General features: G+C 40.1%; 1 protein-coding gene across 1 annotated transcript; it reads right to left on the reverse strand.

Annotated features, from left to right (window-relative positions):
* On the reverse strand, positions 1–27792 carry ANXA11 (annexin A11). Its single transcript, XM_074830524.1, has 15 exons — positions 27627–27792; positions 14294–14354; positions 12994–13118; positions 11250–11627; positions 10632–10719; positions 10114–10208; positions 9552–9665; positions 8314–8404; positions 8121–8200; positions 7944–8000; positions 6937–7030; positions 6100–6195; positions 3473–3531; positions 2753–2875; positions 1–742 (listed from the first exon to the last, which is right to left on the reverse strand). The coding sequence occupies exons 2-15, from the start codon at positions 14343–14345 to the stop codon at positions 683–685; spliced, it is 1512 nt and encodes a 503-aa protein (XP_074686625.1). The 5' UTR covers positions 14346–14354; positions 27627–27792; the 3' UTR covers positions 1–682.

Here is a 27792-nt window from a genome sequence, read left to right on the forward strand (position 1 = left end):
TTAGAAGATAGACAGCTTTAATTTCATAATCTCTTCTTACATACATATATTTAAGGCACAATCCAAAACCTTAAAACATTAACCATAGAATCTTCACTACTGTCAACTTTACTACTGCCTTGTGACAGTTGCCCTAGCAAGAATGAAATGTGGAACATATCTTCCTTAAAAACAATCAAGGAAAGAAAATGGAACTTGACAAAACTTCTTTAAAGCAGTCTTAACTAGACACAAAAACTCAAGGCTGTTCTCTCCACATATCAGGGAGTAGGCTAGCACGAAACCAACTCTACATAAAATATATATAAAACTTGCATTAAAATGGCACATAATGTTTATACAAAATAAAACCTCAAATCATACAACTGTGATTTTTGTTCCATAAAACAAACATATTATTTCAGCATAATATAAGCAGAAAAGAAATAATGACCTGTCATTCATGGATTGCTGAGAGTACTATACAGAATCCTGAGCAGATGGTACCTAAGTTTGATTGGGGTTTTTTGGCATTTATTACCTACTATTTTGAACTGGAGAGAAGATACATGCAATATTATCTTTTAAAATGTAATTGCTTTAGGAGAAACAGGTCATTACATATTTACTTTTGCAGAAAAAAAGACGCTTTAAAGCAAAACATGAAAATAGCAGCTTCTTTAAGAAAAGCTCAATGCTCCATTTAGTCATTTCCACCACACAACTTGAGAAGAATTTTCCGGTAGTCTCCTGAAGTATCACCCTGGAAAGAAATCCAGAAAAAGAAAAGTTGAAGAATTGTGCTTTGAAATAGAGGAAAAAGAAGCATAAGCATCCTAAACATGACATTAATGACCACAAGAGATGAAGCCAGGGCAGAAAGAAAGCATGTGTTAACCTCTTAATAAAAAAAAAAAAAAAAAAAAAGAAGAAGAAGAAAAAATTAACAAGCCTGTTAATTAGAAATCACTAATACAAGCACACAGTAAAATCTGCTCCTTCCATAACTGGAACCAAAGGTGTCCATAGAGAATATATTTCTTTAGCAAGCTGAATCTGGTATACAGGTTCAACTACTTACCTGGTAATAATTCATTAAAAAATCTCACTGAAAAGCTGTCTTCCAGCAAAAGGTATGAAAATATGGAAGAATTAATACAGCAGTCCTCTTCCTTGCAATCAGTGTGGATATTTTTCCAGGAGCAGTGAGTGAAAGTTTACTCTTTATTATGGTCGAACATTAAAAACAATGCCCTGATACCAAAAGATCTAAAAGGTTTTCTTCCACATTTAGAGAACATCTCTTTCATGTTGTGGGCAGTGAAAGTCAGTATGGATGCACATGCAAACATGCAATTAATCACAAAAGGCCCTGCGTGCTAGCTGAGTTTTGCCTGGTGTTCTTATTTGTAAAAGCGTTCCCTGGGAGCTGCTCATTAACTAGTTTTGGTTGATGAGACTTGCCAATCCTTTTCACAGAACAGTTTCAGCTAGTGCATTTAACTCATCCTTCAGGTATGACTGAAAACTGTTTTGTTCAGATCAAAATTATTAAAATAGTGACAAAGAGACACTTCAAAGATCAGGATAAATCCTATGCATATGTAAAGCACAATCCACAAAACATGAAACATTCCTGTTTAAATATGCTCTGAAAGGAAAGAACCGTCCACTTAGAAAAAACAAGCGAGATTTAAGAACTTTCTTCCCAAGGATGTTTTAGGCTCTACTTTTACAGAAATAAGTAGTAGAGTTTACATACACATAACTGTGCACGTGCATGCCCTGTATTTACTGAAAACAAGCCTTGAGTAAGTTCGGCCCGTTAAATAGGTATGGCCTGTTCCTGTTTCTGATGGTAAAACTATTTTCATGCCAGATCAAAAGAGAAGGGAAAACAACAAAAAATAAAACCCAAAAAGACATACAGCTTTTCCACCAACATCTCACTGATTTTTACTCACACACTGGTGGTTACAGGGCATATAACTACTGTAGTAGATGCACATCTTCACTCTAGAGTTAGATAATTGGAAAAAGCTTCTGCTAGGTGATCCTCTGGTGCATGGGCAGAAAGACCATATAATTACTGGCAGAAGACTCAGATCAAGACTTTTCGGTGCACACCATCCTTCACTATCTTGGCAGGATTCCTTCCAAACACCACCAAGTTGCAGTCCCTCAGTGTCAAGAGCAGAAGGAATAAATAGGGCCTCAACAGATTTGGCACCTTCATTACAAGGTAAATGAAGGTGGCACCACTCACTCTCCTCCAGCTCTTATTACCATCCCTATTGGCCAGGCATCCTCTTAAGACTGTTGTTACAGCTGTTAATAGCAGTAGTAGAATGGATCAACTGATAAAGAATCTGAAGTTTTGTCTATTTCCCAAATCTTGTGCTTTCAAGAGAAAGAGGCACCAAGTTTCAAAGGCATATTAGGAGCTTTATACTCTTTCAACACACACATGAGGTAGAGCACCATCATTACTTAGTTGGAGGACTTAAAACCAGGTCTCTGAAACCCCTCTGGACCAATTTCCCTTTCCTTCCCTGACTGTTGATTTCCCTCCCATCTCTAGCTCATCTAGCCCCCACACAAAAGCAAGTGCTGTCTGTTCTCTGGCACTTCAGCCTCTACTCTCCTAACAAATGCAGCAAACCAAACACAACCAGCTACATTCAGTGCAGTTAACAGCTATTCAGCATAAGGATCCATGTTCTACTAGCAGAAAGGATGTCATGGCAGGGAAGATAAAATCTCCAAGTCTTACAGTGATATCCGTGTAGAGGGATTTGCCATACATTCGCTTGTATTCTGCACGTATGTCCAGCAGGTCAACCTCACTGCGTGATACCATGATTCGAATCAGAGTTCTGTCTTTAGTTCCCGCTCCCTGAAACAAACAAAACAACAATATAACATATTAATAATGAGTGGAAATCCTGGATGATACAGCACTAGCAAAAAAAATAAAATAAATCATCACCGCACAAATGGCTGTTTACTAGCATAACCCCACTGACTTCAATAAGCTTGAACAGAATTTTGCCTATCATGCTTTAATAAATTAAATTTACTGGTAGGAAACTATCATCACTTCTCTGCACAAGAACAGCTAGGAAAAAAAAAAAGGAGGGGGGTGTCAGAGGGACATAAGGTCAGGAAAGTTTTATGAGTTTGATGGCCTAATTATTTATTTCAGCAGACCTCCCTACTTAAGAGACATCAATTTTGATAAGTCTTAAGCACATTTGTGTTTTACCAAGTGAAGACCTTCCTTGTTTAAGGTACAGTTGTATGCATCTCTTTGTTAAGTGGATCAAATTAGCTAGATTTTTCCAGCCTTTCATAATAATGACTGCATTTTGTTAGTCATCTACCCACTGAAAAATGCAATACCATCAGCTGAACAATTAATTCTAGTGAGCTGTACAAGCATTTTTAAAAAAAACCACACTATAAGCTTATGTATCTTGTCACAGGCACTTACCTTCATAGCCTTCTGTAATCTCTCTGCAAAAAAAGCCGGTGTGTTCTTGAGGCACTTAACTGCAAAAAGAAACCGTATTGCAGAAATCAGGTATTCCTCCTCAATCAGAAATCAGTCATTTTTGAAGCTTACCCTAGATAGTCACATGCTTCAATTATACATAAACATACAGTTCATACAACACAGCTTCCACTCCTTTAGTTAGTCATGGAAATGATTTTTAAGCCAAACAGTAGCTGCAATAAAGTTAAAAAAACTTACTACACTTCATGGCTCAAAGCAAACTTTTCCATCACTAGACACCATCTAGCGTGAAGCAGCCATAATGAATCGTTAAAGTCTAATGATCAGATTCTTGCTTATGAAGGGAAAAGAGGGGATAGGGATTGGGCAAAAGGCTTGAAGGAACACATATTGGTGCTCCTGGCTTTTTCCTAATATCAGAATTTTTAGGCCATGCATCTGCAAGTCCTGCCCTAATACAAGTTGGGAAGCCACCTATGACAGAAACCCCACCCTTATTCTAGCTACACTTTTTTTTTAGCCACAAAGTTCACCAGGCTTCCTGAAAAATTCTCGATATGCTTATTTAGTAATGACTGGATTTTATATTTAATTAGCACAGTTCATCAGAAATCTGAAAGAGCAAAATCTCTATCAAATTACTGTCACGTTAATCAGGATAATGAAAGAATTCTCCATCACTCATAAGAATTAAAATCTATATACTGATCCTATGCTGGTTGCCAGTAAACAATCATGCAATCTGTGGCAAACTACACAGAAAACAAACCACACCTGACTTATATTTTACAGCACCATAATGTGTCAAAAGCAATCATGTAAAATCAATACAGAACAAAAGGGGTAAACCTAAATACGTATTTCACAGCAACACACATTCTACATAGGAAAAACTACTTTTCTCAATAGAAAAATGTAGATGAGAGATAGCTCACCACACACAATTGTCAATGATACGTATAATACAATTCAAAAACAAATGACAAATGAAATGCATCTTTCTTTATCACTGTATTAGGTAAAACAACACACTTGTACTTTAAGATGTTATTGTAAGTTACCAGTTGTACAATCCAGAAAGCTTTAAAGAAAGCAAAATTAAATATTTTCAATTAGAAAACCTTTTTTTCTGAAAATAAGGTTCACAGAACAAATGATGCTAACATCATTGACTGCTATAGAGATATATGTGTGTATATAGATATATATACATAGAAATAAAAAACCCAACCCAAAATCTAGTCAACAAAGGAGTTATTCAGTGAATAAAGCCAATTCTTGCTCAAAAGGCTATTGACTTGTTTGCAAGCTACAGTCCCAATTCTGAATCTGTATCTACATGGAGATTGCAAAGTTCCATGAAGTCAAAGGACTTCCAAACTCTGACAGTACATTTTCTTTACCAAGGTGATCTTTTTCTACAAACTCCAGGAAATATTTCTTTTCCCTAAGTTTGGATTTCTAACAATACTTTTTAAGGTGACAAATTCTGAATCCTAGAAAAGGTCTGCAAATGTATAACACCAACAGAGCTGGACCAGTTTAGGTCATTAAAAGGCCACTATAGCCTGGCCAAGTAAAGTAAGAAAAACAGTTACGTAATCCATGTATGCACAAGACATGTGAAAAAATGAAGCTTTTAAAACTGATCCCCATTTTGCAAGGTTTTGTTCGAAACTTTCACAAAGAAAAAAAATCTCTTGCAGTTGAGCCAAATGCCCTCTCCCATCTTGTTTCCAAGTGATACAAACTACATTTTTCCTATTTATTTCAGTAGGAGGTTGTTTGGGGTTTGTTTTTTTTTTTTGTTACATCACTTTTCTAGTCATTACCATATTCAAAACCAAAGAACAACACTTTTAAAGCGGCAGCTCTAGATACCACAGTAAATTCACAGTAATAAACAGAAAAAGAAATGGAGATGTAAAGAAGCAGTCTTGTCTAAAAGACGAGAGACAAAAGACAAGAGAGAGAAAGAGGTCCACAATTTCATCTAAAATAAAACATTCCAAATAAAACTACTGCACAACAACTTAAGGTCTTGTCCCAACCTCATGGAAACTAAAGTCTACCTCCCAAGGAGCACTAGGAAACTTGAGGTAAGAGTCTTACTCTTCAGAGGTACTGGAGGCACTTAAAAGATTTCACAAACCTGTAACCACAGGGAATGTGGAAAAAATAACCCCTTTGCAACTAACCCTTCTACTAAGAAGAGATAGAGGTAACTAATCAGAGGGTTAATGCCTATATTTTACTTGATTTGCAAAGCTGTCCCACACAGTCCATTCTGACTGACTCAGCAGCTGGTACAAGTTCTCATCACTTCTTAAAGCAATGTCCAGTACAGTTAATAATTCTCTCCCCACTTTAGTACGTGAAATTTAAATTCTGCAGCCGCCTGAAGCAAAAGCTTCATCTGTCATTTTTAGGTCAATTAAGTGCCCTGCTTTACTTACCGTAAGTGACTTCACAGAAAGTTCAACATAAAAACCAGAAAACTGGAATTATTACTAAGAAGAAATTCTTAGCTGGAGTCACAGATGGCACCATCTCAGCCAGTTGTAGTGGAATATCAGAAATGAACTTGCTAAGACAACACATACCTACTGCCAGCATGCCCTTTTCCAGGTCTCCAGACATTTCACGACAGATGCTTTTTTCAATGTCCCGGTTACACATCCTCTGGTACTCACTGAAGACTGTTAAAGGAAGAGAAAGATTTCAGGAGTCAGCCTCACAAAAAGAAGTGGCATGCTGGATGGCTTCATTTCAATCACACTTCTCAACCTGATACTACAGTATACTTACACAAGTTTTAATGTCTCAACGACTAATACTATGTTATCAACCATACTGTTCCATTTACATGTCATCATGCTCCTTCTAGATTGTCTAGTTCTGTCCTTATTTTTAAAGGGCTAGACCAAGAAACCACTGTAAGGGAAATAGTGAAGATTATTCTAGGAGAGCTTGGGGTGTCAATAAAATTAAGAAAACATTCAGGTTCTCACACACACCCCCATCCCTTTCCTCTCCATATAAGTGCACATTTCAAAAGTTCTATGTAGTTACTAAAACATTTCCACCACTATAGACTGATGTAACACCTAATCACTAGCAAGTAAGAAGGGAAAGGAAGGATTGCAAGTGTCTTGAGCACACACAAGCATACAAAATTGAAACAATTCTAGGTTTTCAATTCTTTCATCAGAGAAACATTTGAACAAGTATGACCTCTACCTGCTCTGACATTTAAGGAAGATGATCATAATGTGCAGCTCTTGTGTACCCTTTCCCTCAGCAGAATTCATCCTGCTTTTCATTGGTATCATTACACTCATTTTACAGATTGGGGAAATTGAGGCACAGAACGGTGTTGTACATTTTTATCATTAAAGACAACAGAATCAAGTTACTGTTTATGTAGAGGACACCATTACCTGCTCTGAGGTGGGCCCTGCTTCTTGCACAGAGAATGGCATTGAATTTGGATTCATCAGTTCCTAGACGGTTCTCTCCAGCTGCATATAGCTCCTAAATGCAAGAGGGAATTCACATTTCATTACTCAGAAAAGCAGTCAAGCTGAAAAGCTGAGTTACAGATCTACTTCCTTACAGCCTCTCCTCCTTTTATACTTATTTCTTAGTCTATGTACTGCTGAAAAACAGGAGCAAGCAATAAACAGCAACTAATTCTAACCTGCGTACAATATGCTATGCTTGCAGTCTTCCTAGCTTACTAATGCATAAGTGCTCAAACACAAGAGTTCCAGATTACTAAAGGGGGGAAAATTGTTTAAAAAGTACCTGAAAACTTTCCTCCTAGAACGGTTTATGTCTAGCTTTTTTCCTACGCATCTGGGTATGTTCTGGGATGTTCTTGTCTTTTGACTAAGGCATACTATGTAGAAAGCTAATTACATTACTATTTATATGACAGTAGTGTGCTGAAACAATCCATGGTTTTCTCTTTGCTATGTGGTGAAATGGAACACACAAAAAAAGTACCAGGGCAGGAGTTACTACGTCCAACTGCCTTATTTGCTGCAAAAATCCAGAGTTACTTCAATAACAGGCAAAGGCCAATGCAGGTATTGAATAGACTAAAATTTAATCCACACACCTATCACCTCAAATCTCTTTGGACCATTCCCTTAATAAGCAGCACCACGGAGTCACCCAACACATGGAAAAGCCAGAGAGCTGACAGAATGCAAGATTAAAAAATCCCTGCGCACTCTACTCCCAAGAGTTTCATCTCTGTAATGAAGCTACATGGCTCTAACACTCTATCAAGGCTTTTCATACCACTTCCATCCACTGAAACATAAGCACTACCTCAGGAGAAGTCACAAGGTGTCCAAAACCTTGTAAGCAGAAACCACACAGTCAAATTTCAGAGTATTGAATTGACTAAACGTAGAAACGATGAAGAATTTCTACTGACCTGCACATCTTTTTGGACAAGAGACATGTCAACAGTTGTACTTTCATCTCTGTTTCCCTGAAAGAATTTGAAGATACAAAAGTGTTACTGGTGGGCTTTTTTTTTTTTTAAAAAAAACCCCAAACCCTACACACACACACAAACACCCCAAACTCCAAAATCCAGGCATGCAAGTACCTGAGCAAGTGAAATTAAGAGCCTCTGAAAGTGTCCAGATGTGTCACTTTTTATTGCTTCCTCCAGAGTTTTCTTAAATTCTGGAAGGGAGACACAATCATAAAACATCATACACCCCTGCTCATTTCCTAAATTCACATTGTCAGCCAGTGATTAAGGAAGACAATTTTGATGGAACTGTAACAAATCTAACCTGCTTTATAGAGCCTGTTGAGTTCCTGAATATGCTCATTGCTGCGAGAAGCTAAGATTTCAATGAGACAATTTTCATCTGTGCCAACACCCTAAAACAAAGCACAAGGAGAAAACACACTCTTCAGATTCTCATCTTACTTCTACAACCTAGTATAAAAGAAATGCAATAAAACTATACAACAAAATACAGTTCAGAATATAATCTTGTTATAGAAGTCAAAGCAAGTAGTTTAAATGCTACATATAACATGTTTCCAAGACACAGATATGTATTAAACATACAAATTGAACTAATGACTAAAATAATTACGAAAACAAAATTTCATTTTAAAATGTCATCCTTCACACCAGATTTTAGGCATTTTAAGAATGAGTTTTTTCCACCATTAAAGATGAATTTGTTAAATCTAACAGGTAACTTTCACTAACTAATGGACAGCAGTTGCAATTACAATATAGCTAGTATTATTTCATCCTCCCTAGCTACTTAAAAACTGCAGCCAAAGAACACATAAATATACATACTGACTCAGTAATGGATGTATTTATTACACCTTGATTTAAACATTGTCTTGACATACAAATGTTTGACCTGTTTTTATTTTTAAAACCTAAATGTTTATAAAATAGTCTGATTGCTTTGAAGAGAAAGTACACAATACTTCCATAATATTTTAGAAAAGGTTCAGCATGGGCTAGGAAAATACATTTTTGAGATGGAGGAAAAGATAAAAAGAAGGTACACCCTGCCCAAAAACTTTATGAACCTCATTTTCTGAACTGTTTTTGAGCGCTCAGTGTAAAGTCACGGGAAACTCTAAGTTGAGCGGTTTTATCATCAGTTCTATCACAGCTCAAAGCAAAAACCCAGAAACAAAGGTGTCCCATGCAGTAGCTAGCTTAGAAGAGAGCCACCTCAGTGGTTTACTCAAGACTACATAATAAATGAACTGCAGAGACTGTTAGAACTCAGTTTCTGCCTTTTTTTGTGTATTCATTAGCATATTTTTGTTACAAGACAAACCTATTAAATAGTCTCTACATTTAACCTATGGGAATAACATTTATCAATTTTACTGTCATGTACCTCCAAGAAACAGGGTACAGATCAGTCGAATAGTGGGTTGAATATCTGGATGGAGAAGGAATGCAAGTTCAACCTTTTAAATGAATACCAAAATTTTTATCAGCTCAAATATTTCCTCTGTCTTATAAATTTGTATTTCCTACACAAACCTTTATAGCTTCTTTAATTTCATAAGCATCAAACATGACAGGTGTCTTCATCATTGCTAAGATTGTCCTCTCAAAGTTACCTGATAGCTCAGACTTGAGATCTTTGATCAAATCCTAATGAGAAGAAAAAAAACAAGGAAAAAATGCATAAAGACCACAATTGACAAATGTAAGCACCAAAACTGTGGAGTTTAATTGGAATTCTTTATGCATATGCATCAATAATGTATCTTCAAAGCAAAGTTATTCCTCTTAATAACACTAAAATCAGCGTAATTTAACAACCACATCTAGGTGGTTAAGGTCCAACTAAATAGACTGCACAGACCAAAGAGTCAAAGTAACCATTCAGCAGAGAATCTGCTTTGTATGTTTCATCTGAAACACTGCATGAAAAAGACAAGAGTGGGTGAAAGCAGAACCCCCAACAGGTTATGACTTGTGAACCATCTTCCCCTTAAGCAACTTTCAACCTTTTTTTCCCCAACACTAGTCATTTGACTTCCAGTAAAGAAACATAGGCTCTTATTTCTTCTTCCTTCTGTCCTCACGATATATTTACCTTTCCATAAGCTGTTTTGAAGGACAGGATGATCTTCTGCCGTTGCTTGTTTGAACGACTTCCAAGACAATCAATAATAGCCTGCTCATCCGTTCCTGTACATGCACACAGACACCACAGAATGAGCATGCACGTTATGTGAGGACTCAGCTTTCTGTTTCCATTTGATCTTATCTCTTCTAACCCCAACCAAAGGACATGCATGCCTTTAATTTATCTACAGTATCTTCTCTTGTGTATGACCACAGAACTTCAAGCTCTACTCCCAATCACAAACACAGTAAGAATACAACAAAAAAACCCAAACCAAAGACCAAACTCATGATGTTGTTTACACCTACATGAACTTCCAATAATTCTTCTGATAACCAAGGACAATCACATGTGAACTGGCCCGCTCAGTACACACAATGGAGAAAGTACAAACAATGGAGAAAGTACAAACAATGGAGAAAGATCAGTGCTGAATCAAAGCTGCAATTCTACTTTTAACTGAAATGTAAATCCAGACTGCTCACCGAATCCCTTCATGGCCTTCCTTAAGACTTCCGCATCCTTCAGAGGGTCAAATCCCGGTGCATCAGTGACTGTACCTCTGTTTCCATGCTAAAATCAGACCAAGTTGAATTACATAGTAGTGTTAATCAGTAAAAGACTGTGTTTTACTACTTAGGAAAGATGACCACTGTTACCAATTTTCTTTTTGTTAGAAAAGTAACAGAGAGAACTCAAAAAACCCCCATCTCAAACCATTTGTTCACTTCTATACCCAAATTATGAGACAATGCAAGGTCAAGAAGGTTCACTGATATTGAATCTGCTGTCCAATCAATTAAGGTTTGATGAAACGTATGTACAACTGACAGACTTTGTTAAGCTAGGAAAGGCAAATTTCATTAAATTTGAATTCACGTCAAATATTTCTTCTTGGATAACGTGGCAAACTAACATTTGTTTCAAGTCGTATGAGCCTACATTGCTTGCATTTGGAAAGGCTCCATCTCTCTCTTCAGTCAAACTTATTTTCATGACTTTCTTTACAATTTTAGGGTCGATTTACAGTTATATACACGAAGAAAATGTAGAGAAACATATACACGGTCACATCTCAAAACAAAAACACTGAATGCTCTTACTGTTACAGGAGAGACCATAGGCCCTGTAGTTCCTGGGTAAGAGGGCATAGATGGATTCACGGCTGGGCCTGGTGGATAATTTGGCATGGGCTGCTGCCCTGGGTAAGTTGCTGCTGGTTGTCCTGGATAGTTCATAGGCTGCTGACCAGGTGGTGGCATGGGCTGGCCTGGCATGGGGCCGCCTGGGTATCCTGGGTAAGCTGGCATTCCTGATGGTGGATTTCCTCCAGGTGGAGGATACCCTCCATAAGAGGGCTGTTGTCCTGATGGAGGTTGCCCAAAGCCACCTGGAGGGACTGGGGGATAACCCCCAGGTGTTGGAGGATATGTGCCTTGTGGTACATTTGTTCCTCCAAAGGTCCCTGCCAGGCTGGATGCCTGCAATGACAGCCAATAAAGCAAGAGAAGGGAAGGTGTACAAACTGTTGAGTTTCAGTAATGTGCTTAATACAATACAACCTCCCTCCCCACCAACACAGATACACAGTTCTGCATCCGCAAAAGAACTAGCAACCAAGATGAAAAAATAACTGTATTCAGTTGACTCTTTACTGTAATCATCAGCTGCCATACATCAAGAAGAACCAACAGACGCATACGTGCCACTGCATCCAGCATTACACACCCCTCACATGGAAGAGCACCAATAGCCACACACCTCTTATTCTAAAAGCTTGCACCAATTAATCCCAGCAACATAAAACTATGCTTATCCCCTCTCTGTCCATGGCTGCTTTACATGACCACAGCATGTAAAGTGGAGGGATTTACTATGAGCAACCTCTGGCTGTTTTATAATGTACTAGATGCATTAGTAGTTTACAACTAGCAAGAGTTCCTGGACTACGTTTGGAAAGACGTCTGCAGAAACTGCCACAAAGATACTTCACTCCACATGCAATATCACCTTCCCACATGACACACTTGGACCCTCTTCTGCAAAGGAATCAGAACTGACATTTGATGACTGCACTGTTCTTAGAAGCTAGTTGCTGTGGATATTGCTATGTGCACCCTAGATAGTTTGTTGCTCATTTTGACTGCTGGCTGCCAAATCACTTCGTTTTAATCACTGCCTGAGCAAGGCATTTATAACGCAAATATCTTCCTGCAAACTGCGCATTTGTTATGCAGCATAACAGATTTCTGAAGACTAAGTTGTCAGAAGTGTCACTCACTTCTGCTCTATGCAAAAAAAAAAAAAAAAAATCCACACTGGAAACGTCTGCATCTTCTTCAATCAATGTAAAAGGATTTTACTGCCATCTGTTAAACATCAGTGCTTATAAGAGACAGCTGATCCCATAGTATCTTCCAAGATAAGTCACTGATACATCAAATTTCACAGCCTTGTTCCTTATTCAGACTGGCCAAAATCCAGGTAATAGGCAAAATCTGGACGGTGTTTGCCAATGTGAATATATTAACAGTGGATACTCAGTGTTAATAGCCTGTTTCTCTATTCCTCTGCACAGCAAAACCCAAGTTATATTACTTTCATGCCCATGACTTCTGAAGTTAGGTTCTTAAATCACCATTTAACTAGTGGTGTGCTCTCCCAAAATAAGGAGTAGCTTGCAGTAATCATTTTCTTCAACAGATGATACTGAATGCTCAACACCTGAACAGACTAGGCATAAAGGCACAGAACTCAAGGGATAAAACTTCCCAGTGGCAATGCCAGAAACACATCTTTGCACTTAAGGAAGTCACAGTAAAACACACTGAATGAAAGCAAACTTACCATTCCAGCCATGTAGTTGGGATTGAACTGACTAGCATAGCCAGCCACGTTTTCTAGGCCAATTGGAGGTGGATTTGAAGGTGGATTTGAAGGTGGATAGGCAGCACCACCCCAAGGACTGCTACCTGAAATCAAATACAGCTGTGCTGAAACAAGAAACCACTTTAAACTTATTCCTTACTAATTACATTTCTAATGCAATGTCTGTTCCACCACGAGCCATTTGGGAGAAGGAAGATCAATGGAAGAGGTGCAGGGTAGCAGTGCAATATAAAGAGAAGCCACACTGGATATTTCTAATCATGTTAGTTATCATTGAATCTATAAGTTCTCATTTAAAACAACTCTAAACATATTTGAAAGTTAACACTCAAGAGTTAATACTGTAAACACCATATTTTGACTAGACAGTAGTTTCTCCTAAACTACAAAGCTGACTGGGTATTCCACTAGGAAGATACTACTAATTCCCTTTAGGCTGCTAATCTGAGAGATGTCTACAGAGCATGACACAGTACACTCACAGCTACCCAAGTCACAAAACTTGGCTGCACATAGCAGTAGAGTCTTGTCTGCATAGCAGTTTAAGCCAGAATATTCTGCTGAGAAGTAAGATTTATCCTCCCAGACTAGTTTGGCTTCTCACTGTACACTGCTTCCCCTTCCCAAGTCAGCTTGCCTACCTCCATGTTTCACCATACCCATATGACTCCAGTCCTTTCTTTCTACCAACAGTACTAACAATGGTAAAATTCATTACCAACAACTATAAAGTTCACCCTGATACCAAGCAGTAGTTACATATTTCATCAGCTTTATATTATTATAATTTATATCCTTTTTAAGAGCCCTCTCCCTTCCATATACAACTACCTGCCTAAGAACAGTAAATCAGGGATAATGTCATAATTAAAGCCCTAATTTTTTGTGGGATATGGTTTTAAATTGTGTGATTGATTTCTCCCTGTACTCAACTTTCTCACCAGCTGCTTTCAGGACTCAGTACTGACTGGACACTGTTCCTTGACATTTATTGATTTTGGTCAAATTATGACCACCTCCTAGTGCTGTGTGCTTCGAGATGAATAAAAATAGACCGTATATGAGCACATGGTAGAGCACCCGTATTATATAAATCAGAAGTCCCAGCCAAGATAAAACAGGACTTTAACAAGAGAGCACAGAAAGCTTCAGTGAGTTCGGAAAACCCTCTGCAGTCTTGTTCTTTGTCCATGCCACCTTTCCACTTCAGATAGGACCACCACTGCCATTTAATGTTTACTTCATCTAAACAACTTACCTGGGGCTGCTGGTGGATATCCGCCTGCTGTGGGATAGCCAGGGTAACTCATTGCAAAGATCTGAAAAGTATGCATGATAGTTATTTTCTGTAATGCCTCATTAATCACACCACATAAAATTAACAAGCAACATGTTCGCAGTAGCCAGTTACCAATACTTAGACACGAACTACAGAAGTCGCACAGGCTTTTTCCTGGGAAACCTGTTCCCGTTTCCTTTTGCTAGGCCAATAAACATGTTCAGATACCTAAGCAGTGGTAGAGTCATTCCTCAGACTATTTTTCTTGCTTTGGTTACTACTTACTGCTCACTTTGTCTATTATGTTGTTAAGGATGTACTAATTGAAAATGCTTACTTTATTGTGCTATTAAAGTATCCAAAAGTTTGCAACCTATACAGAACAGTTTTACTAAAAGTAGAAAATCATCCGACAAACAAGCCACATCTTCAAATGAGTAATTTTATGAGAAATCTTAGAAGGCATTTAAATGCTAACGTCTGCAGAAGTGCAAGGTCAGGGTAAGAAGTGGAAGGGATACACTTCATGCTTACAGCATTGCCATAAAATACGAAGGGTTTACCGAAAGGATAAGATCACTAGAACAAATTGGATCTCTCAAAGCTGATAATGCCTCTGTCAGCACAGAAGTGCACAAAGTCACTAGCTATCCAAAATAGAAGTGGAGGTCAAAAAGGAAAGACAGTTAAAGGACAAAATGAATGTGATTTTCCAGAATACAGAAAGCCTTATTTTAAACAGAACAGCTATCAGGAAGAATGGTAAAAGTAACTCAAGGAGCTTGTTCCAGGTGAAGAAAACATCCACAATCAGTCTTAACTTTTTCAAGGGTATTTTTAGTGACAATTCCCAGTCTATTTTTAAACTGCTGTGCAAGCAATATCCCTTTCCCTTCTTTCCCCTAAAGCACTGCCTTTTGCATCTGGCTTGTTTTGCTGTGTTTTGAATTTCAGCTGTGGAGTTTTATTCTGAGTTTTGTTTGGCTTGGGGAGGGTGCTGTTTTTGTGGGATTGTTTTCATCTTGCATAATCATGATTAACTTCCCTTTCTGGTTTGCACGGCTCTTTTGCACAGAAACACTGCAAAGGAAAAACACTCTTTTTTTAAAAAGGAAAATACAATTAGCAAATCTTCACTTTACTTGAAAACTGGACTTCATGTACTCATTTAAATTTAGAGAAATGAACTAGCAGAAATCACAATGAGAAGAGCAGCCTAGAAGTTATAACCCTACCTTACCTCTACTCCAATGAGTAAAGTGTCTAACAGACTCAACAAATAAGAGAATGTAGTTTCTCAGCATTAGAAAAAGCCTGTTTACCAGTAAATCTATAACAGATGCCTTTAACTGGAAAAAAAATATTTCCATGCATGCAAATTTAAGTACCGCCCTTCCATTTGTGCCATTTGTTCATTCTCCATTCCCCCTACAAACTCAAGTGCAAGGTGGGGTCAGCCAGGGCTACAACCATTAGCCCACCATTACCCCCTTTTCCTCTGCGGATGGATATAAGACTTAACAATTCAGCCAGCTCCACACATGAAGAAACCAAGCAGGGTGCACAGCTGGGAAACTTGATGACATTTTACAGAAACAGGTTTTAAATCAGTAAACTATCAATCACAAATGACTAGGTTTAAACCTCAAGAAAGGTCCAGGGAAGTCAAAGCCACCCACAACCATCATGGCCCAGTTCTACATATTCAATTGTAAGAACAGACTATAGGTTAGCTAACATGACACCGTTCTGTTCATGTTAGGTTTTGGAAGCGTGAGGAAAGCAAAACAGCGAGAAATCTGTAAAACATACATTTTCCTTGACACAGGGTGCCCAGAGCAAGCACAGGACAGGATGGAGGTCCAGTGATTTGTGTTTGTCGTGGCGCCAAGGAGGAATGCGAAGCAGGGCGTAGGCCGCACGGTCCCATTCTTTTATTTCAAGGACAGATTTATCTCCTGCTCTTTGCAGTAGCCTGCCGGCCTTGTTCCCCATCCTCCCTTTTTTTTTTCCCCTCACAAAACCCAGCTGCACCCCTCGCATCGAGCCAACCTTGTTTCTCATCCTCCCTTTTCTCCCACAAAAACCAGCTGTACCCCGGCACCAAAGAACATACTGTGTCGTTACTCAAAAGATAATGGCTTGACTACAGTCCCACCCACTCACACATACAAATTAAGATAAATACTACCCCAAGTTTTTACCTAACTTGGAGGGCCGATAATCCGACACCAAATCGGAGGGACAGATCAATGGGTTTGTGCTCTCGCCCTCCCCCAGAAGGGACGCCTTTTGGTAAGATTTCCTCAGCTATGCCGAGTGTATGCCCGGGAACTTTATGTTTGTGTGTGTGATTGCAATCCTTTTTCTTTTGTGTAGTGCTAGATTGCCTACGATAAATGCACAGACAGGTTGGCTATCTTAAAGAATCTGTAGATGTTGCACAAAAATAAACCATACTATTTGTGAGTCTGGCTGCTTCTCTTGAATGCAACCAGACTTAGAGTGTATGGGCTGTTTGGACCTATAGTGACAGCCACTAATCCGCACTATTCGTGAATCTGATGGCTTCTTTTGAACACAACTGGACCTACAGCATACGGGCTGTTTGTGTGTCCAGGTCAGACCTATAGTTACGGTCCCAACTGGCATACTTACTAAGGGGTAAGTCTAGTCGCCCCTAGCCCCTCTAATCTCTGAGGACCGGCTAGAACGCAAGGGGATTGATCTCTTACCAAATTTATTCTCACCTTAAATGCAACAGTTCATAACCAGATTATATCTGAAGGGTAAAGGCTCACAAAAATTTTTACATTGTGTCAGATTCTTACAATATGCTCTCCATAACATGGTAAATGTTTTTCCTCCATTCCCTTCAGCCTTGGTTCCCAGTGAGATCTTTCACTGCAGTGCTACCTGGGAGTTTTGGAATAACTTAAGTATCAAGGCTGCTACAGCTGAAAAGACAACAAGCTTTTGATTATACAAGCACTTCTTTACATGACTAAACTCTATGTAATTTTTCATTTCATATGCAAACACAGTATGTAACACCTACAGCAGCAAACCTGGCATACAATTACTGTGCAATATACACAAGGGGGCACAAACTCCACACGCAGCAGTCATCAGGGAGATAAAGTTTATTTTTCCAGGTGTATTCAATGCTTATCCTACGTTAAGATTTGGTTACTGTGTTCCTTCTCAATGCTAGAAGCTAAATCTTGAAAAAAAGGTCTCTCACGGTCATCCCTGCAGTTCAGCAAGATAATGGATTTTTACTTTTGAATATTCACTGATGCTAAATAAAGATCATAAAGGTATGGCAGCAGCTACATGGGGTCCTTGAGAGACTGTGTTACAGCCTGAACATCTTCAAAATGCCGGTGTGCTTCACTGCAACTTTACAGAACTGGATAAAGTAGATGCAAATTCAGGTTATAAAACCCATCCAAAAAGCACTTGCAAAATATTGCTATCCTGAGGGAACCATAACTGCTGGAGGCAACACCTTCTGTTACCCATAGGAGGACTGTTAAGACCCCAAGCCCGTGAGGCCAGAAAGCAAAAATTCAACATTTCTGATTAAAGCTGAAAGCAAAACACATATTCTCCTCCTCTGCTGGAGAAAGAACAGGTAGCTTTCTTCCTCCTGGTGCTTCGCCATGCTCCTGACAGCCTGCACACAGGCATGTTTGATTCCTGTTCCCCACCCTGCCCACACTGCCAGCTCTGCTCCACCTCTGGGCAGCTACAGGTGCATGGAAGTGGAGAAAGGCCCCCCCCCCCAAAAAAAAAAACCAAAAAAAACCAAAATCAAAGCCTGGCACTTCAGAGCCTTGCTACATCACTAATTGGCTTTACATAATAAACCATAGCCATGGTACTAAAATGGAAAAGAACAATTATTACTCAAGTCGCTCAAAAAACAAACAAAAAACCCACAACCCAGATTCTTAGCATGCAAATTGCTTATTAGTCAACATGTACATTTTTTATATACAAACTACTACAGCACTGAATTTTTTTCTTCATGTGCAACCATTTACTTTTTGTTAATTTATCTTTAGCTTCACATGTAAATACAATAATGACAGGATACTCCCAAAAAATGATAAGATGTCTTTTCAATAAAGCTTTAAGCTTGGGTATTTTTTTGTGGTAGAGGGTGGGGAGCAATGGGAGAGGCGTTGTTCTTCCTAGCAGGGTTGTTTGCTAGCTTTTAATCCTATGTGGAATGTTCCTTTCAAATTGAAAGAAAACTAAAAGAGCCTTTTGGCAATTAAAGCTGAGGTAGAGAAATAATGCTAACTTCACTAGCAATCTGAAAAAAATGTTACTCTCTCTATATAGAAGTGTTCCACTTGCTTCTTTTGAACAATGCATTTATCCAGGACTTCTCCAAGGGGAATTTTTCCCACACTGGTCTGATTCTAGGCAAACTAGATCCACAAACACACTGACTCCTCATGCTTAAAAACTTCCCTGATCACCATCTTTTCTGTATTTCATCAAGTCTCTGTTGGCTATTTCTCTAACTTAGCAAGTATCTACCCCTTTAACTTTCCCATCCATTCCCACAACCTTGTCTCCATTTCATCTTCTAAGCCCATCTTCCCAAATTTCTTTTGCTACTTCCACATCATCTTACTAAAATTGTTAGTGATGAGCAGCACCTGCCTGCTGACAATAAAGTGGTGACATAGGCCAGGGAACAGAAGATGCTGAAGTCCACCCTGCTATACAAATACTGCGTGGGATGATGCAGGAACAGTAAGGTCTGTGTTTGCTCAGCCATAAAAGAAGTAGTGCATAAGAGGAGGAAAAAAATCCAAACCACCAAACCACACACAGAAAGAGGGAGTGCCTTGAAGAAAATACAGAATACTGTTAAGGTCTTCTCCCCGTTTCCCGTTCCCAATGTTCACCCTGGAGGTCCACCTCAAAACTCTAAATAAAATCTGAGGTTTTACTCCCGCAGTGGACATTGCTATCTCGCTTCACGCTGCAAGCCATGAACCACTCAGGCTCTTGAGCATTTTCCTGCTGCTTTAGCAAAGCTAAGTGGGAACAGACCTGTTCATAAGAGACTAAAACTGTGATATACTTTCAGTGGGAATCCTGAAAATACTCTCCTCTAAGCCACAGCACAGCAGAAAAGGACTACAACTGGAGATATTTGTAACAAAAATACAGATTACACAATGATGGCAGGAGAATAACATTTTAAGGCTGCCAGAAAACTTCTGTTTCAAGGTGCAATCTAAATAAGCTCAGCAACTGCATTCACACCCATTCCTGAAATTTATTTGGTGGCTGCTGTTCAGGCCCCAGCTATGTCAAGGTCCAAAAATCTGAGTGCAAATAAAGGATGAATACACCATGACCTATATTTGTTCAAAATAATTTGTTTAATTATGCCTGCTTCCCAGGGAACACCGAGTAAAGTTAAACCTTTGGCCTTTACTTCTCCTCCACGTTAATTACCAGGATGTAGTAAAAAAGGCTGCCCAAAGCTATAAATTGCAGAACCTGCTCTGAGACTGATCCCTGATTGTGAAACAAGCAGAACATAATTTATCACCTCCCAGTATGCTGCAGATTTTCATCAGAGGTGAACTGAGGCATCCACCACTGTGGTTTTGAAAGACAAGGACAAGCCAGTCAGCATCATACTAGCTAACTGTCATTTTACCAGCCTGAGCAAGATTTATCTTTGACTTATGCACTGAAGCATAGAAGTTGTTCTCTCTTGTACCAGGTGTAATATTTTTCATCCTGACAGATAAAAAGCCCTGCAATTTGGTTTTCCATTAAGTCTTCTATGTATCTGACTCCCTGTCTAGCCTTCCTTTCACCATGAGAAAAATAATTTAGTAGGATGGGTTCCCCTTCCAACAGGGCTTAATGTAGCTGACTGAGTTCACAGAATCACAGATTTGTCTAGGTTGAAAAAGCCCCGAAGATCATCCAGTCCAATCATCAACCCAACATTAACAGTTCCCAACTACACCATATCCCTCAGCGCTATGTCGACTCTACTCTTAAACACCTCCAGGGATGGGGACTCCACCACTGCCCTGGGCAGCCCATTCCAACACCTAACAACCCATTCTGTAAAGAAATGCTTCCTAATATCCAGTCTAAACCTTCCCTGGCACAACTTGAGGCCATTCTCTCTTGTTTATCGCTTATTACTTGGTTAAAGAGACTCATCCCCAGCTCTCTGCAACCTCCTTTCAGGCAGTTGTAGAGGGCGATGAGGTCTCCCCTCAGCCTTCTCTTCTCCAGACTAAACAACCCCAGTTCCCTCAGCTGCTCCTCGTAAGACATGTGCTCCAGACCCTTCACCACCTTCATTGCCCTTCTCTGGACACGCTCGAGTAATTCAATGTCCTTTTGGTAGTGAGGGGCCCAGAACTGAACACGGTAATCGAGGTGCGGCCTCACCAGTGCCGAGTACAGGGGTAAGATCGCTTCCCTGTCCCTGCTGGCCACGCTATTTCTGATGAAATGCCAGCCAAAACTCAGGAAACCTCTTTTACACAGAATTTACCACTCATAGTTTGCCTTTAGGAACCTTTACTGGTCTTAATCCAAAAATGTATATTTGAAGAGTACTAACACATCATCCATTTCCTACAAAAAGATGTTTCCTTAAAAAAAAAAAAAACAACCCACAGCTCTGAATAGATGGCAAAACAGAAAGAAATTAAAATATGGCTTTTTAAAACCTGAACTTTAAAAATTTAAACTTCGTTCTGGTGTTACAAATTAGGATCACTGCCAGTTTTGATGATCCTTCTAATTCAATATCATCATCATCATCATTATTAAAGAAATACTTTACTGAAAGATAATCTAGCATTTTTTGACCTGCTGGGTTAAGCAGGAGGTGGGGAAGCATCAGCAAGGTAGCACTGACAAGCCTTAGTCAAAATAAGGTAGAGCAGAAGAGAGATGCTATGTCCAACAAAAAACAGCTGAATGGGAGGACAGACCCATAAGCCACAACTGAGCTGTAAAAACGTTAAATAAGAACATTCATGTAACTGATAGCTTTCAGTGACAGAAGCATAAACCATGACGTTACAGCCATACCACTGCAGGAGATGCTAACCCAAGGTGCTTGTGTCATGGATTCTAGACAAAAGTGCAAGTATTTGCACTGCAATTCTCAAACCTCTAGGAACAAGAAGTTAAATTTCAAAAACACTGCTCGTAATTTAAATTACATATAAGATTACCCCACTTCAAATATTTTATACTGTTAAACACTACTTGAAGACTAATTTGAACAGCATTAGAAACACTCCACACAACAGAGAAATGCATGAGAATATATAACCAAAACAAGATCCTCCAAGATAGTGAAACAACCGCTTTGATAGTATCTGCCCCAGTACAAACTTTGTATTTCACAGAATAACTTAAGTTAGAAGGGACCTCTAAGATCATCTAGTCCACAAGGAACTTCCCAGATGACTGACTCTGACCTACAACTAGTACCTCTCATTGCTTGCTTTTATTGACTAGTGAGAAAACAAAAATGACACCACATTCAACTAAGACCTCAGAAGCCTGCAAAGGATAATTCTGATGTAACAGGCAACTCAGCTACTTCATGACAAAGTTCTTTAAACACCTAGTAACACTAGCCAGCATCTGCCGTGCCACAGGAGCAAATAGGGACCAAAAGCTCCAATAACCAGCCCCCTTGTCTCCATGAGACAGCTCAATTCAGCTTGACCATGCTCTCCTCTCACTGGTACATCTCCTTGACAACTCAAGACCCGCATCCTTCACAGACGGTCAAAATTTGAAAGAGCAAGTAGGCCAACCTCATATTCTAGCTGCCAGCAGAACCGAGTCTGCTGGAGATGGCAATGTAACACCATTCACCAGCACTGAACCACAGAAACAGCAAGTGGTTGAACAGAAAGAAACTTCTGGGCTTGGTTTTATGGACCTTTGTCTTAGGGATCCAAATAGCAGACAGCAGGGGAGAGGGAAAAAGGTACTACAACATTACCGATCAGTGGCAGCATTTCATTGCTGTGAAGATCCTGCTTATGTAGCTAAACATTTATTCCCCCAGCATACAGTTTCATTTAGCATACGTGACTTCTGGGAAGATCACAGTCCTCTTTGAGTTTACACATCTGTCCCTACAGATACACTCAAGGCAACAAAACCCAAAGAACTGAAGTGAGTTGCATGGACTCTTGAGATCCACATGCAACAAAAACATGAGTTAATTTCAGGAAGTCAACTTCACTTTGGCCTCCTACTCTGCCCTGATCCAACTGTTTCCTTTTGTAGCAGACTCTTGCAATGTTCTCTTTAGAATATTTACCATGCAGACAGTCACAACATACATGACATACATGACAACACAGACAGACACTTACCTAACAACATAACAAGCAAGAAACAATACCAAAATAGGTTTATGAGATGTTTGAAGAAATAATAGATTGAGGTTGTTCTATTTCAGACTCATAACTTGTCATATAAAATAATTTGTTTCAAAAACCAGTCATGCTATAAATAGTCTGAATTATGTTCTCAACTGACTAACGCCTCGGGGATTTATACTCATCTATTTTAAGTTCCACCACGCAAGCACAAACTCTTACATCATCAGTGCAAGCCAGAATAGGTAAATACCAATTACTCTATTTCACAAAGTACACTCTGTGTGGGAAATCCTACAGAACTAAAGCAATAGTGTTAACGTTCAGTACTCTAAAACCGTTACTAGAAAAATACCTAATTGTGCATTTCACACCACCGATTTTTAAGTAGCTGCTGTGCTCAAGCCTGAAGCACAGGGCCAGGGAGTGGCCCTGCTGCAAAAGTGGAGGGCTCCAGAGTTCCCCAGCCCTGCCACGCAACAGGGACAAAAGGATGACAGAAGTATTCCACTAGGTCCTCTGCCAGTGCTTCCCACATTGACATTGTTCCTGCTGTAGAAGCAGCCAAATAACACCAAGCTGTTCAGCTGAAACTCCACAAAGAATGGCACACTTACAGGACCTGAACGGAATGTATGGACGTATCCTACACTGCACACAAAACGTCTGTGCTCTGCACCAGTCTCACAGCCTTGGGACTCAGCAGCAGAAAAACAGGTAAATACGACCTTGCAAATACGTTAACTTTTTCTTAAAGGTGACAGCCTTCACACTTTCTAGACACTGAAGGGCATAAACAAACAGCTGTCCAGGAATACTAAATTATTACTCATCCATGAGCAAATGGACATGCTTTGTTCATTCCTGACCATAAAGAAATACCAATTTTGAGCTGATTGATTACTTCTTTACAGGAATTGACTTACTCAAGAAAAAAAACAATTTAGTATAGTAAACCAGAGAGCCAGGTATTTCACAACAACTATAAAAAAGCAGAGTTAAAAGAAAGCAAGACTATGGCCTTCAAATCTAGTCTGCGCATGGCATCAGCAAATTTTAGTCCTTAAAACTTACTACTGAAAAAGAAGTATTTTTTTCCCCCTAAAGCCTAACGTTTGTAAAATACATTTATTCTCCCAGCTAATGGAAAACTGAGTATTTTCAAAGCACTGTCAAGTACAGCCAACAACCAGTTATTTGGACTACAGACAGGTACAAAGCTTACAGAATGAGTGCAATTTTCAAAACTTAAAGTTGTTCTCTCTAGCAACAATAAAAGGGATATTCACACTGTCTGCTTTAGGCAACTTATGCACCTAATTCAGAGCAACTTGCTAGGCCAAAGTTAGAAATCTAACATGCTTTTTTTACCCAATGAGAGGTCTTTGGGAAAGTGAATCAGATGCATAAATTAATCACATCAAGTATCGTTGAATGGCTATTGTAAGGTTCAGCAAACAGAGGTCTTGCAAAGATTTAAAACTCATTTGGATCTTTAATATGGGATTAATTTGGTTGACAGTTCTTAAACCTGGCAGAAGCTGGAATCCAAAAGCCTGAATCGGAGGCCCACCTCTCCTAATGATGAAATGAATACTAATTAATGGCTCCAAAGAAGGAAGGAAACTGTGAAGTCCAGTGCTTCCTCAAGACAACAACTGAGCTAAAACTACAACAGAGAAACCTACTGGTAACACTTTTCCAATGCCCTCAGAAAAAAATCACCCATACTGTGTAGGGGAAAAAAAAAAAAAGCTTTTAACCTTCCCTATTACCATATAAGACAGTATCTAGTATCTTCTCTCTCAAACAGAAAAGACATAAGGAAAAAAAGGAAGCAATGTCTGGGAAGGACTTCTTTCCATTTCTTTGTATATCCTACAAACAGCACAGCGATGCTTTGCACTGTAGAGGGAACAGCCAGGTGGTGGGACTGTGTGGGTTTGTGTTTGTTTTAAAAAAAAACTACATGAAGCCTATTCAGTCTAAATTCCTATAATCTAGTGATTAGCACTGGTCCACACTCAGCTTCTCTGACAGCTGAATAGTATGGATACAATTTCACACATACACACAAAAAACCAGCTGCTAAGTGTAGGCAGGATTGGCTGCCCGGTCATCGCAAGCATGTAATAAAATCACCTCTTAGAAGGATGGCAGCCGAGTCCCCTCTCTGACTCATAACTGACTCCAGGCTTGCCCCAGCCAGGATCTAACCACCTATCAAGATTCTGTAGTGAGCTCTGATAAAATCTAGAACAAACACGGAGCAACAACATAAGTCATACACTGTAAATACTTACTGCTACCCTTTGGGTTACTTATCTACCACCCGTGGTACTGCATCATATTCTTCCCAGCTTGGGGAACTGCCTGAAGGAAATTCAGCATTTATGTCAAACATACCTGCTTTCAAATAAGCTGGGACCAGCAAAAACAAAGGGACCACCTCAGCTTCAGTGCATGACAACAATTCAAGTTTCAAAGGGGTGAAAAAGTGTTGCTCACAGGAATGTGAACATACAGCCTTTTCTTTTTTTTCAAGAAAGGCTTTTTCTACCTTCGTCAAAAGCAACCCAAACCAAAAGTCACTACATACAGCTGACAAGTCTCCATCCTTATTTCCAACAGTTTATATAATACAATTTTAGAATATATCCAATAAGAAACATGTTTCAATGTGGCAGACAAATGTATGACAAAAGAAACTACATTGGTATTGTTATATACAGTTGTATACTTAATTCAAGGAAAGCCCCTAACTGCAATTTGAAGCTGGCAGAGAAGTTTCTACACATGATTATACACAGCCTTGGCTAAAAATAAAAGAAACTTTCAATTTGTTAAAAAGTGCTGCTATTTCTGTAGCCACCATTAAACCATGTCTGCTTTAAGAATAGCTTCCTTTTTTCATCCCTAGATTGCTATCACAGAACTAAGATAGGCTCTATCTTAGCTCCGATTAATGCAATGTTATTGAACAGACCCTCTGGATGGTCCATGTTCAGAATCTTACTAGAAGTCTAGGAAACAACATCTCTTGTAACCTTCAAACCAGACAGACTTCGTGGCTTGACTGGATTGTATTTTAAATTGCTATCTAACACTACAGTCTTTACAATGTTTTTTCTTTAATATATTGTATTGACTACATAAATACCTCCATAAAACAACTCCATCCCACTATGGCTTTGTTATATTACTGATTTTTGACATTTCGTAGAATTTCCAGTCTGACAATTTGAAACTTCTGGGGACTATAAAGAACAAGCTGAAGAAGTGACATAGCTTATGAATGAGTGTGATGACTACTCCAGCAATTTTAAGTTCAGATTCACAGAGATGTCTTGGCTCCTAACCTCATACTGAGGTCAGACAAGAGAAAGGTACATAAATATTATTGTTGACAGAGACATAAAATTATTAGGCCCTTCAAAATCTTGCTGAGTCTGTACTATATATGCTACACTATTATATATGGTGTGTTCGGGACAGAGGGGAGAAGAATTCACAAGAGTGGGGGCAGACGCACTTCCGGGAAAAAAGAATTCAGCAGAAACGCAGCGGGGATCAGGCCACAGGCAAAACTGGAAGCCATGTCCAGTGCAAGTTACTTGCTGCAATAGTGGGAGGAGAGCGGTCCGCATGACTCTTACAGCAGCTCTAAAACCAGGAAGCTATCGAAATAGCCAAGCTATGGGGAAAACATTCACGCACTCAAGCTTCACAGCAGCCATACACTAGCGCTGGTTTTGTACCATTTCTGACATTACCACCCGTGCTCCAGCAGAGCACTGACCCCTTCAACAGAAAATACTATGTGCTGGGGGGGTGTCAGGGAACAAACCTCCAGCTCCTACAGCAGCCAGGCTTTTAGAGACATAAAAACCTACTAATTAACTCCTTCATGAAAACACATTGCACCAGCACTTTTCCCTCTTGTCAATCTGTTTTCTCTCCACACCTTCACCTCAGTCTTTCTGCCCCAATGCATCTGTCCCCATTTTTGGCTGAGCTGCTTTCCACGCTTCTGTCACTCCCCTCAGAAGATTTCTCCCTCAGCTATTCCCCCTTATCAGGAAGAAACTTCCAGAAGTCCCGTTAATCTGATAAACAATTAAAAAATATCCCAAGAAGATACTCCCCACTGCCAAGCCTCTCTTCTCCGCAAACAGGATGGGGACAGGGAAGAATCTCTGCTTTCCTGAATACCTCATGGAGATGTTTACGCTGTTTTCTCTCTTACACAAGCTATAACAAGAGTTTAAGAGCTTCTATTTTAAGACACTTCAAGCACATGTAGCGTAAGAGAAACACATTACAAGCAGTTTGTAGAAAGGGATGTTTGGTTAAAAAAGAGCGTTGTGTAACGCCTCTGACAAGACTTCCATCTTAGGCTTCTTTCTCTTGTTAATCATACACATTAAAACCAAAAGTTCAAGATAAGCTGAGGATACAGGGAAAATACCAAACTGCAAGAGCAGGACGCTCCTTTTTCTCCGAAACCACCTCATTTGCCTATGAAACAAGAGCAGCTTTCTACGAACCGCGGAGCCGCCGCGGGCCCCGACCACCCCCTACGCCAGCCCCCGGGCCGCTCTCTGTCTGTCCGTCACCCCGGACCCCCTGACCGCTGTGTCTGTCTGTCCGTCACCCCGGACCCCCTGACCGCTGTCCGTCCGTCACCCCGGACCCCCTGGCCGCTGTGCCTGTCTGTCCGTCACCCCGGACCCCCTGGCCGCTGTCTGTCACTTCGGGCGCGCCACAGTTCCCGCCGCCCCGTCCAGCCGACGCGAATTCCCCCGCCACCCCGAGGACACCGTCCCGGCCCCGCGGCACAGGCTGGCACTCGCCCCTCCCGTCCCGTCCCGTTCCGCCGCGGAGGTCGCGCCTACCGTGGGTCCTCAGGAGCCGCTGCGGCCGCCGCCCCTCCAGACGGCCCGGTGGCGCTGCGAGGCGCTGGCGGGGAGCGGCAGGAGGAGGAGCCGCTGCGGCCGCGGCTCCTTCCGCCCGCCCCGCCGCTGGCCTCGGTGCGAGGGAGGGCCGGGGGCGGGGAGACGC

The sequence above is a fragment of the Strix aluco genome, chromosome 7 (assembly GCF_031877795.1).
Source record: "Strix aluco isolate bStrAlu1 chromosome 7, bStrAlu1.hap1, whole genome shotgun sequence".
NCBI lineage: Eukaryota > Metazoa > Chordata > Aves > Strigiformes > Strigidae > Strix > Strix aluco.

Coding starts and splice junctions, on each gene's coding strand:
- ANXA11 (XM_074830524.1), bottom strand. CDS start 14,345: ATGAGTTACCCTGGCTATCCCACAGCAGGCGGATATCCACCAGCAGCC. Junction 13,119..14,293: donor ATATCCACCAGCAGCCCCAG/GTAAGTTGTTTA, acceptor ATTTGATTTCAG/GTAGCAGTCCTTGGGGTGGT. Junction 7,031..7,943: donor TTGTCCAAAAAGATGTGCAG/GTCAGTAGAAAT, acceptor TCTTGCATTTAG/GAGCTATATGCAGCTGGAGA.